Raw genomic sequence first — 13,736 nt, 5'->3', positions numbered from 1 at the left:
TTACTTAGGTTGCCAGCTACTTCCTCAGAGCCTGCCTTCCTCCTCTACCTGCAGCATGCAGCCCAGGTAGGTGCACCCTTACTGCTCTTAAAAAAATATGATAGGTAGAAATAATTGGAGTCCTTTATTCTCATGTAAGTATCATGGGTTTTCTGGTTTTCTGTACTCACTGTTGTAAGCTAGTCACACATTTCACCTACCTGTGGTCTCCGATTTAGGAATAAAGAAAAATATTTTCTCCCACATAACAATCCTTCAAACTCTTTTCCCCTTCTTTAGTGTTTTTGTAACAGCTTATGAATGGTCAGCAGGGACTTTTTGTAAATATTGTATGTTTTCTTTCAGCCAGGATAAAGGGTGAGATTAAAGGACCAGCTAATGCTCCCTCCTGTAGCGTAGAGGTTAAGAGCATAGGCTCTGACATTAAACCAGAGTGCCTTGATTTAAATTCAGATGTCCTCATTTAATAGCTATGCGACTTCAGAAAAGATATTTAAACTCTGTGAGCCCTAGTTGCCTGATTTTTAAAATAGACATAATATTAACAGCTTACAATAGTACCTACCATATGCTAGGCATGGTTTTAAGCTCTTTAAATATTTAAGTTCAATTAATTTTCATAACTCCATTTTATAACACAGATATAATTAACATCATCCCCATTTCTCAGATGAGAAAATTAAGACATGAAGAAGGAAAGTAACTTGGCCACGGTCATAGAATTACTAAATGTGTGTATAGCTAAGCCTGTGAACCAGGTAGTTGGATCACAGGGGCCATTTACCTAACGATAAGCTATACTGCCTCTCTACCAAAGAACTGAGTATAAAGCACTTAGCACAGTGTTTGGAACATAGCATTTACTGTCAGCTAGTATTATCACCACCGTCACCTATACTTATCTTTCTTCCTTTTGCCACTCTTGCTTCTACTTAGATTTATTTTGTAAGGTTAATCAACCCCACTCCCACGAAAAGAAAAACAATGGTGATCTAGGCTGCAGTAGCTGCCTAATCCTTCTCACCTTGCATGTTTTGTATTTAAACAGCAAATATGACAGAGACCAATGCAAGGAGACACTATATGTTAATATTTCTCTTTGAGGACATGAAAATTATATTCCCCCATCACTACTTCTCCAGCAACAAGCCAACAGAAATTGCTTAAAGCAAGGGAGAAATTTTCAAAATTTTAAACTTCAAGTAAAGTTGTTGCTGTTCCTTAATAAGCAGGATTACATTTTTCAAAAAGTAATGAAAGTTGCAAAAGATGCAGTAGACAAAGACTCAGCTACTAGCCTCTACTCCTTAACTTGTTTTAGAATGCCAGTAACAGGGTAAAAGAAAGAGAAATTCTGCAAATAATTATATTCTTCCTTTAAAGTAAGCCACTGACTTCAAAATTCTCTAACACATTTGTGGAAACTTAATTTTTTTGTTTGAGATTTATTTGAATGAGCTGTTATGATTGGAGACAGTGAGAATTTCAGATTAATGTTTTGCAGCCAAAAAAAAAAAAAAGAAGAAGAAGAAGAAAAAAAAACTCTGGAAAGCTGGCAAGTGTTCATAAGTCAGCCCTAGAATTATGTAGGTTGAAGGCTCCCAGTGGACAGACCGAACATATAAGAAGGAAACCAGAGATCTGGTGCTATTACGTCCCCGAGTCTAAAGGAACGAATAAGCACAGAATTAAAAGCATTCTTCAGCCTGAATTTTTAAGGTAGGTCTGTACAATTTATACATACTCTATTTGGAAAGTAGAGCATACATTAAATGAAAATATTTTTTATGGATGAACTTTCCTTTTTCCTGTATTTTAACACTGTATTTTACAAAACTCCTAAATTATTTAACTGCTGTTTCTCTTACAGGAGTGCACTTAGGAACTAGGCAAGAAGATTTATGATAACTAAATTTTAAACTCCAACAACCAGTAAGTCTTCAAGAGGGTTTACTTTGGATTTTTTCATGTTAACTTGTTAGGTCAAGATTATGAAAGAATAAGCTTTAGACAAAAATGATAAGTTTGCTGTTTATTAGAAGACTCTGCTGATTATATTTTCATTGGGTAATTTATATGTTTTTTGAAACTATCTAAAGGAATAGTCTTTCTCCTACTGTGTTTATCTTCAGCTAATTTTCTTTTGTTTTAAAATAAGGTTGCTACTTTAGAAAAAAAAAAAAGCCTAAATATTGACTACAACATTTGAGAGCCATGTAGCACTGTTACTACTTAGTTGTGTTAAACTAAAATAGCAGCAAAGGAAAAAATGATACAATTATATCATGATTAATCACTGATGCTCAATTCTTATTTCGATGAGCAAAAAGACTATGTCTACTTGACTCTAAATCAGATTTGGCTATTTTTTCTTTTTCTTTTCCTAACTGAAAAGAAAAATAGATTTTCTTTTAAATGGATTCAAGTTAAAGATCTATATGTGAAACTAATGGTCTCTATGAAAATATGATGGGGCTTTTTAAAACATGTACACAATCTATAATTACCTCTTTATTATTATTGTGAAAACAATGGAAAAATAGAACTAATGGGATTATTTTTCATTAGTTAAAAACCAGCCATAATCCCCCATCCCAATATATTCCTTTTGCATATTCTTTCAGCCTTTTATACACTTACTAATTTTTTCCATAACTTATGTTACTTATATTTTCCATAGCTGTAATGACTTGTATATAATTAGTTACATGAATAAGGCATTTCTCTATGATATAGCAGGCAGCAGTGTGGTTTCTAGAAAGTATACAAAGTGAGATATGTGCTCAAGTGTTTTTGAAATGCTAACTTTGCTTATTTCTTAATTCCTTCTTATTTGTTTCACGTTTCCTATTCTAACCTTTTGAAATGTTAATTTTCTTTAAACCTTTTGATAATATAAAAGATGGGAAAATGTAGTATTGTTTGGAATTTTCAACCCTGATGCTAGAATGTCTTAATTGGTACTATTGAGGAAATTCTCTTTTCTTCATCAAGAAGTAAAATCTATTCTTATTTCATAAGGCATGCTTCCATCCCAATGTTTCCTATAATCATCCACCTTTTTTGCTTTCAACAAACTTAAAATGCTAATGACTCAGTGATGTCCTAAATTCTATATATGTTTTGAGTTCTTTTTTTTCCCCCCCACAGAAGGCATAAAAATTAGAGCTGCTGACATTTCAATCAATATGAAGGATAACTTCACCCTTGTCACCATCAGCAAAAACATTACCAGCAGTCTTCATGTCGGACTTGTGAACATCTCTGGCAATGAGTCTACCTTTAATTGCTCACATAAGCCATCAGATAAGCATTTAGATGCAATTCCTATTCTCTACTACATTATTTTTGTGGTTGGATTTCTTGTCAATACTATTGTGGTTACACTGTTTTGTTGTCAAAAGGGTCCTAAAAAGGTTTCCAGCATTTACATCTTCAACCTGGCTGTGGCTGACTTACTGCTTTTGGCTACTCTTCCTCTCTGGGCAACCTATTATTCTTACAGATATGATTGGCTCTTTGGACCTGTGATGTGCAAAGTTTTTGGTTCTTTCCTGACCCTGAACATGTTTGCAAGTATTTTTTTTATCACCTGCATGAGTGTTGATAGGTACCAATCTGTCATCTACCCCTTTCTGTCTCAAAGAAGAAATCCCTGGCAAGCCTCTTATATAGTTCCTCTGGTTTGGTGTATGGCCTGTCTGTCCTCATTGCCAACATTTTACTTCCGAGATGTCAGAACCATTGAATATTTAGGAGTGAATGCTTGCATTATGGCTTTCCCACCTGAAAAATATGCCCAATGGTCAGCTGGGATTGCCTTAATGAAAAATATCCTTGGTTTTATTATCCCTTTAATATTCATAGCAACTTGCTATTTTGGAATCAGAAAACACCTACTGAAGACCAATAGCTATGGGAAGAACAGAATAACTCGTGACCAAGTCCTGAATATGGCAGCTGCTGTTGTTCTGGCATTCATCATTTGTTGGCTTCCCTTCCATGTTCTGACCTTCCTGGATGCTCTGGCCTGGATGGGTATCATTAATAGCTGTGAAGTTATCGCAGTCATTGACCTGGCACTTCCTTTTGCCATTCTCCTGGGATTCACCAACAGCTGCATTAATCCCTTTTTGTATTGTTTTGTTGGAAACCGGTTCCAACAGAAGCTCCGCCGTGTGTTTAGGGTTCCAATTACTTGGCTCCAAGGCAAGAGAGAGAGTGTGTCATGCCGAAAAAGCAGTTCCCTTAGAGAAATGGAGACCTTTGTGTCTTAAACATGAAAGTGGAATGCATGTTTTCAATATGTCTACTTGGCTTGAGATCTCCTTAAATTATCTTTTAATGGCTATAGTAAAATAACAAGTCTTCCCCCTTAATGTAATCTTTTCTTGCTCTTCTAGAACAGGAAACTAAATGTAAGTTTTATCTTCCAGTGACTTTCAAGAATTTCCCCCTTTTTTCCCTGGTCTATCAGTGTAAGACGGTCACTGGGGAGACATACCCATAACCTAGAAGTAACTAGGAATTTGTCTCAAATTATAATTAATAACAAATTGTGAATGATGATTTGGGGTTGCAGATTTCTCCTTAACAAATGTTGGAATTTTTATTGGTTTTTATATCCATTTTTATCAGGTTTTCCTCTTGAACCAAGGCCAATCTTTCAACTCATTGCATTATTTACAAGACATAATGCTAAGAGAAATGAGTACTTCTAAGTGAAGTATACTACACTAGATCGGTGCCAATTATTCATGCTCTAGGAATATACCTTCAACTTTATATTGTAAATAATAATCCTTTAAAATTTCATTTGAGTATAAGTTTGTATTTAATATATAACTACACATTGAGTAGGGCTAGGAATATAGATTAGATCACATATTCTCCTATATTTTAGCTTATATTTACAGTTATAGAAAGTAAATTGTAATAACATAGATTTGCAATTAACAAATATTTGAGTGTTCACTAAACTTTAAACACTTTTTAAACTTTCTATCCATTTTAACTGTTGTCTGAAGATTTTAATGTTTTCTGATAACTTTCTAAAAACAATAACTGAACACTGTTTAGTGTATGAAATGTAAAGGCTATTTTTATATTCTTGACCTTTTGGATGTGGTGCTTTGATATATAGGAAGTTGACTTGAGTTTTATTATTGATGCTTTGGTTCTGAGTTGCTTCCCAAAATATTTGGGTGGCTTCTTTAACTCTTTTATTTGTAATAAACCCTTAACTGGCATAGGAAAAGGTTATACCAGTATGGAATTTTGATACCCAAGGAGGAAAAACAGATCTAGCAAATGACAAGTTTGGTGTCACACAGCAAACCTACCTGTCAGAACAATATAATGTGGCTTTGAAAATATAGACCATGGGGTAGAGGTAACCTATACCTATGGATACTGTTTTTTCAGAATTTATAGGGTTCTGCAGAACTCTTTTATACCAGTCATTGGCCCAGAGATCTCCTTCTCAACACTATTAGAACTCCTAAGTTTGAGGAGTATCTGAAACTGAGTTATCTGGAGTTTACTTAGAGTATGAATCCTAATTTTAGAAGTTAGAGATTTCATTCTGCACCAGCCCCGTATTATATCAGGTTGTCTAGACATCAGGTTGTCTAGGACCTTCCTAAACCAATACTGATCTCTGAGAGAGAAATAAAGTTTCAGAAGTCTGGTGTCTTTGCCAGATCTTGGGGCTATAGATCAAAAAATTCTCTCGCTCCACTTTCTGGGAAGGTTCTAATTTCATGTAATCTATTACTATCAATTTAAAAAATAGCTAAATGTATAAACAACTATGACTTCATATTTTAGATAATTTTGTAAAATGTCTCATATAAATAAAATCTTTAATTGGAAGATCATGTGTCCTTTACTTTTTTACTTTAACTACCTCCAATTATAGATTCTTACCTTCTCTTATATCTGTATCCTCTATACAATCCCCGCTGACACTTCTTAGTTTCAGCCCCTACCACTTCTTATCTGGCTTTTCTTCTAGTCTCCCACTATTGAGTCTTCACCCATAATTCGCCATTAATTATGAAAGGAAAAGTCCAGATTTCTGGTCATAGTTTATAGAATCATAGGAGAACTGATCCTTTCTTGTCTCTCTGGCTTTCTTTCTTTCTGCCATCTCTCTCTTGCATTCCTTGTTTAAGCATCACTAAAGGACTTGGTGCTTTTTTTCAGGCCTAATGCTCTCTCATGCCTCTCTGCTTTTGTTTACACAACTCTGTCTTGCTGAACATCTTCCAGTCACCCCCACCCCAAGGGTCTCTCATTCAATTAATAAATACCCACTCAGCTTTCAACACTGAGCTCTTGTCAGTCCCTCTATCCAATAATAATTATTATACTGATTATAATACAAATGTCCCTCCCCTGGGAGTTCTCTTAATGAAGAAAATTATTTTTCTAGCTCTTGGGATTTTAAGCCTGGCCTCAACTTCCTTAAGGAGCCCATTGAGCCCTAAGTAATTCTCTGAGGCTTGGACTCCAGGGGTCTTTCCTGCTACTAAGAAGAAATGTCATTTGAGAAAATGGTACATGAATTTATGAATTCTGATTGCAGGAATACACAAAAGTATAAACATCCCCTTTTTTTCTTTGAAAATGTAAATTTCAGGTAAGTTTTTCAGATAGCAAATGAAACTGTATTGTCATTTTGCCACATTTCCAGGTATTACCTTATCTCCTTTCTTTTTCATGGCTCCACCTTTATTTTCCTCATCTAACCAATGTCCAAAAACCACATACTAATAACAATAATAGCTATTATTAGGTGAGCATTATATGATATGTACTTTGGTAAGTATTTTATTTGAATTATCCCACTTTATTCCCATAATGACTCAATTATTCTCATTTTATAAATAAGGAAACTGAGGCACAAGTGAGTCCCCATTAATCTTTAAATTTGGCTCTGACCAATGGTCTGGGTAATCCTAAAAGAGGGATTTGGTAGTTTAAACATCAATCTTAGGCTACCAAGCAGATATTTCAGAGACAATCTTGCATAGTCCTTCAGCTTTCCCCCAAACCACAGTGCTTACATATCCCTGACCAGAGCAATACAAGAGCTCTGGGCAAGTGGTATATTTATACCTATGGAGAAAAAGAGGCAAACGGATAAGGCTTTCTCCTTGGTTCTCCACTGTCCTTTTCTTGTGCTCCATGCTGTACGAAACTCTATGAAGTAAACACTACCCTCTGCAGACCCCTCTCTACTCCCATACACAAAGCAAGGTTGATGACTCAAACATTTCTTTTGAGGAATAAAAATGTCAACACAAATGCTAGCTCTGTAAAATGAGATTATATAGGGTTACCAGAGAAATTCATCTCTTGCAATTTGTAGAAGGAATGTATATTTTTATTATGGAAAGCCAACTATTAATTATTTCTATATTCTATATCCCTAAATTTGATCTACTAAATAAAATATTTTGAAAAAAATCCCTTTTTTTCTGATCTTTTGAGGTCTGCATCGAAATGAGAGGACAATCTGAAGGAAGCTCATTCTATATTGACTTTTCTTTTCTTCCCCAGTGGGGATTTGTGAGTGGGGAACTTTTTGGTGGCCTCACATATCAACAAAAGAAAAATCCAAACATCACAAGCTGAATTAACCACATGAGGTGACTAAAGCAAGAAAGGATTGAGGTAATAAGGAAAATGTAGTACTTAATTATTTTGTTAATTCCTAGATAAACTATCAACAATGATGATTCACGTAACAGAAATTCATATGTTATCACAAAAAATAATCACTTTTCCTGCAAGAAATTGGTGGCCTACAGCTGAGTTGACTAGCCTCCTAGACATTGAGGCCCACTTGCACAAACAAAGCTACAAAGGGTTAACATCCTCAGAACAAAAATTCTTTTTGAAATTCTTACTTTTGAGAAGAGAGCATTCTTTTTAAAATTGCAAATAATTGATATGCATTTCTTACTAAGAATCAATACTTTCTCAGTGTTGAAAAATTTAACTATACAGATTAAAATTAGCCACAGAGGAGTTCCCGTTGTGGAGCAGCGGTTAACGAATCCGACTAGGAACCATGAGGTTGCGGGTTTGATCCCTGCCCTTGCTCAGTGGGTTAAGGATCCAGCGTTGCCATGAGCTGTGGTGTAGGTTGAAGATGCGGCTCGAATCCCCCATTGCTATGGCTCTGGCGTAGGCCGGTGGCTACGGCTCCGATTCCACACCTAGCCTGGGAACCTCCATGTACTGCAGGAGCGGCCCTAGAAAAAGTAAAAAGACAAAAAAAAAAAAAATTAGCCACAGACATAATCACTGTAGAAGCATGGGGTAAGATTATAGATACAAATATAGACATATATACTGTGTATACCATGTGAGTATATATATGGATATAGTATACACACAGACACACATGCATATATACACACTATTTCTTTACCATATCCATACTTCTATTTTCATCTATTATCTAATGGATATATCCTTCAATCATCCCGTGGTACATTTTTTTTGGCTGCACCCATAACATATGGAAGTTCCCAGGCCAGGGATTGAATCTACACCACAGCAGTGACCTGAACCACAGTAGTGACCAATGTCAGATTCTTAACCACTAGGCCATCGGGGAACTCCCATACTATTTTTAATATTTAAAATATTTTGATCCCAAACTTCCAAATGGCTTACTAGAAAATATTGTTTCTTTCCTTGTTGGTTCTTCCTTTCCTGTAAGTCCCAAATTTTCAGGCTTTAAGCAATCTGAGAAGGTTATACCTGATTACTATTGCTCAGTGGAGGGGAACATTGGAAAATCTGATAAGACTTCTGGCCCACATTCTGCAGCTGTTGTTGCTACATTATATATCAGTTGGTCCATATAAGAACAGACCATTTCGTAGTCTGACATAGACTCCTGTACACTTTAAGGAGCTTCTAGATGATCTAGACACAAACCATCTGATAGGGTATAAGAGAAAGAAAAAGGAAGCCTTTTCCTCCTATATATGTGACATCATATATAGGTGTCACAGTCACCTATATGAGACGCATGCTACTGTAGATAAAGCCTCAAACATATATTTACTTGTTTTGGCATCTCTGTGGAACCAGGAGGGATCAGTAGAAATCCAGCAGAAGGAATATGCCATACCAGTGTAGGGGAGCAAAACTTGCCACCCTAAAATGTCTCTTTGGCATGCAGATTATTTTGAGCTGAAGACAATCAAGGCCTAAAAGACTTAGGAAGAAACTTTGACCTTCTCCCAAAATGCCTAAAAAATGTAGATGGAGCACCTGTTCCAGGAAGGGAGCCATCACCATAGATAACTTTAGTAAATTACCTGTATAGATAGGGAGGAACCCAGCACAGTCCAGTTAAAATTCCCATTGTCTCCGCCTGGCCCAGAAAACATTTACTAAACATTTGCTTTTCTATCTCTATGTCAATTGCCTTCCTTCCCTTTGAAGTCCCAGACCCCTACTCCCAACATTCTCTTTTGTCTTTAGCTGCAGATAGTATTTAAGTTGCTTGCTTCAGCCATTTTGGCAAGTTACTCAGTTTTCCTGGGTCTCTCTCTCAGTATATATGTTATTAAACTTTTATTTTATTTTCTCTTTTTATTCTACTCATGTCAATTTAATTCTTAGACCAGCCAGAAGAACTAAAAGGGAAAAGTTTCTTCCTCCGTGACACTAGAAACCAGTCCTCTCCTTTCTTAAATGAAACTCACATGCAGTTGCAGTCAGAGTTCAAACTACTTCTCAATAAAAATGAGTATCTCTAGTTAGCAGAGGGGGTAAGTAGTAAAGCTGATGTTGCTTCTTGATTGATCACATTAGTGAGTGACACCTCAGTAGATAAGATATAATGTAATAACTTTGAACTGCTTAGAAAAAGGATCTAGTAATTGATTCCCTTCCTCTCAGAGACCCCTTTGCCAATTGCCTCTTCCAAAAAAAGTCCCCAAGGTCAATATACCAATATGTATGGGATACAGTTGGTACAGTTCCATTTGCCTCAAAAGTTGGAAACACCAGACCATTACTAAGCCCTCAGATTTCCAGTTATAGCCTTTTCTCTGAATAATGGATCCTACTTATTCTACATTCATTACCACTGAAGTGATCATTCCCATAACAACAACAACAACAAAAACACTACAGTGTTTGTAATATCTGTGGCTATTAATTTGAAATTGTCTCACAGGGAGTGCTGATATCTACGGTTATGCACTGAATTGTGTCTCCTCAAAATTCATATGTTAAGCCCCAACCCTGAACATGATTATGTTTGGAGATAGAGCTTTTAGGAAATAATTAAGGTTAAATGAAGTAATAAGGATGGGGTTCTAATCCAATAGACCGATGACATTTTAAGAAAAGGAAGATCTAATGTTGCCAGGCAAAGTAGGGAAAGAAAAAAATGAGGCACAGAGATTTCAATTCTCAGTTCAAGAGAAAATCAAATACAGAATCTCTTCCTGCAATTGGTTAAGTTACAATGCAAACTGAACTCCCAGTCTCACAGGGTCTCTGTGGTTAATATGAGGGCACTGATTGGGAAAGAATGAATTCCTTTAAATTGGAATGGGTATGTACGGGAAGACCTTGATGAAGTTGAGGACATTGAGCCTCTAAATTCTGATGAGTCTTCTTTGACCATGGAAGAAGTCTCTCCCCTCCAGTGGTAGTTACCATTTTATTCCCATTTGAGAGGATTAATCCTGCATTGCCTTAGGAAACCATAATGGCCTCTCCTGACAAAGATGCCATGCAAAAAATTTCTGAGTCTTCTCAGGACCCACTCCATCACCCATCTTTACTTCTAGTTCTATAACTAGATTCAAGTTCCAACATGTCTCTAAAGGTGAGACACAAACTGTGACCCATGAAGAACACTATACTCCAAAAGAACTACTTGAGTTTTCTAACTTGTGCAGACATATATCTGCAGAAAATGATGGGAATAGGTATCAAAGGTGTAGGATAACGGTGGAAGGAATATAAAGTTGGATCAGACCAAATTTATTAATATGTGCTCATTAATCAAAGATTCTACATTTAATATTGTTCCTTGGAGAGTTAGAAAAGGCTCTAACAGTTTGGTTGGTTGGCTAAAACACAGACCAAAAGGCAGACCAAAGTGAGCAAGCTAGAAATGATGGACCTGCCTTGGTTTAATATAGAAGGGGTTCAAAGGTTTAGAGAAATTGGAATTTTAAAGTGAATTTGCCATTTTAGAGCTACTTACCTACCCTGGGAGGGTCCAAAAGACACATCTTTTACCAATACAGTGAGAAATAAATTTGTGAAGTAAGCTCTGGCATCCTTGACGAGCTCTATGTTTGCTCTTCTCTATAGGCTGGAACTTACAGTGGGAACTACATTTCAATTGGGAAACCTAAAGGCAATGAGAGTAATTGAATTCAGCAGGGGTGGGGTGGGGTGGCAAGGACCAAGTGGCTGAACTCAATACCAAAGGCAAGGTGGGTATGGTTACCACAATGGGCAGCATAGTCAAAGAAGCAGTCAGAATAGTCTGTCAAGCACAGACCTATGGCATTGGCTAGTTGTTCATGGTGTTCCTAGAAATAAAATAGATACGAAGCTTACTAAGTTATTACTTAATCTTAACACATAAGCAGAAAAGTTATAGTTCAGGTGAACAAATGTCTAACCTGAATCATAAAAACAAAGAGGAGTTCCCGTCGTGGCACAGTGGTTAACGAATCTGACTAGGAACCATGAGGTCGCAGGTTCGATCCGTGGCCTTGCTCAGTGGATTGGGGATCCGGCGTTGCCGTGAGCTGTGGTGTAGGTTGCAGATGCGGCTTGGATCCCGCGTTGCTGTGGCTCTGACATAGGTCGGTGGCTACGGCTCCAACTGGACCCCTAGCCTGGGAACCTCCATATGCCGCAGGAGCGGCCCTAGAAAAGACAAAAATAAATAAATAAATAAAGAGTCACAGCCCCCTATTAATTCCTAGTTTTGAGCCATATTATAGACCCAAAATGAAGGGGAAGCCATGTTTCTTGAGGCAGGATCTCAGCACACTACAACGTATTTATACTGTTAATCTTTCTTCCAGCCTCCCTTAAAAGTAACTATGGTCTTCCCAGTCTCCCTTAAAATTACCTATGATAATTGTGCACTGAGGGAATAGGAAATAACCAGAAATTTGGAGGATTACTAGACACTGGTTCTAAACTGACACTAATTCCACAAGATCCAAAAGGTCACTGTGGTCCACAGGCAAAGGTTAGGTGATCAGTGGAGTTTTAGCTCCAGTCTATCTCACAGTGGGCACAGCGGATCCCCAAATTCATCAGGTCATTATTCCTCCAGTTCGAGAATGCATAATTTCAATAGATATATTCAGCAGCTCACATTGGTTCCCTTATGGTGTGAAAGGCCGACTGGAAACAACCAGAACCACCTCTGCCTAGAAAAATAGAAAACCAAAAGCAACACTGCATTCCTGGAGGAACTGCAAAGATTAGCACCATGATCAGACTTGAAAGATGCAGGGGTGGTGATTCCCAATACATCTCCATTCAGCTCACATATTTGTCCTGTGCAGAAGACAGATGGATTTTGGAGAATGACAGTGGATTATTGCAAGCTTAACCAAATGATTCCAATTGCAGCTGCTGTATCAGATGTGGTTTCATTTCTTGAGCAAATCAACACATCCCCTAGTACCTGGTAGGAAACTATTGATCTAGCAAATGCTTTTTTCTTTTAGTAAAGAATACCAGAACCAGTTTGCTTTCAGCTGGGAAGGCCAACAATACACCTTCATTGCCCTACCTCATGGGTATATTAACTCTCCATCTTGTCATAATTTAGTTTGTAGACATCTTGAATGCCTTCTCATTCCACAAGTATCACACTGGTGCCTTACACTGATGACTTTATGTTGATTAGACTAATAAGTAAGAAGTAGCAACTATTTTAAACTTATTTGTAAGACTTTTGCATGTTACATGAAATTCAACAAATTTCAGGGGCCTTCTACTTCAGTGAAATTTCTAAGGGTCCAGTGGCATGGGGTATGTAGACCTATCCCTTCTAAGGTGAAAGATAAGTTGTTGTATTTGACCCCTCCTACAACCAGAGGCATGATCTTTAGTAGGCCTCACTGGATTTTGGAGGTAACATATTCCTCATTTGAGTGTGTTATTCTGGCTACATACTCAGTGACCCAAAAGCTGCTAGTTTTGAGTGGGACCCAGAAAAAGAGAAGGCCCTGCAATAGGTCTGGGCTGTCATGCAAAATGATCCAGCAGAATCAATAGTAGAACAGGGCCATTAGAACTTGCAAGCAAAGCCCTGCTACCCTCTGTGTATATCTTCACCACTTTTGAGAAACAGCTCTTGGCCTGCTACTGGGCCTTAGCAGAGACTGGATGCTTAACCATAAGCCAAAAGAGTTACCATGTGACCTGAGCTGTCCATCACAAATTAGGTGCTATCTGACCCACTGGGCCATAAAATTGGCTGTGCATAGCAACATTCTATTATCAAATGGAAATATTACATATGTGTTTGGGTCCAAGCAAGCCCTAAAGGCACAAATAAGCTTTATGAATAAGTGGTCTGAAGGCCATCATTTGTCATTCCTGTTACATAACCCTCTCTCTCTCAGCCTGCACTATGGCTTCATTGGGGAGTTCCCTATAGTCAGTTGATAAGGTTACAAAAGATTTGGGCTTGATTTACAGATGATTCT

The 13,736-nt window shown here is 37.2% G+C and overlaps 1 protein-coding gene across 1 annotated transcript; it reads left to right on the top strand.

The window, feature by feature from the left end:
* AGTR2 (angiotensin II receptor type 2) lies at positions 1,340-5,868 on the top strand. Its single transcript, XM_005673847.3, has 3 exons — positions 1,340-1,719; positions 1,871-1,932; positions 3,151-5,868. The coding sequence occupies exon 3, from the start codon at positions 3,189-3,191 to the stop codon at positions 4,275-4,277; it is 1,089 nt and encodes a 362-aa protein (XP_005673904.1). The 5' UTR covers positions 1,340-1,719; positions 1,871-1,932; positions 3,151-3,188; the 3' UTR covers positions 4,278-5,868.

This window comes from Sus scrofa, chromosome X (genome assembly GCF_000003025.6).
Source record: "Sus scrofa isolate TJ Tabasco breed Duroc chromosome X, Sscrofa11.1, whole genome shotgun sequence".
Lineage (NCBI taxonomy): Eukaryota > Metazoa > Chordata > Mammalia > Artiodactyla > Suidae > Sus > Sus scrofa.
Note: the sequence above shows the minus strand (reverse complement) of the source record. Positions and strands in the feature narration are given on the sequence as shown.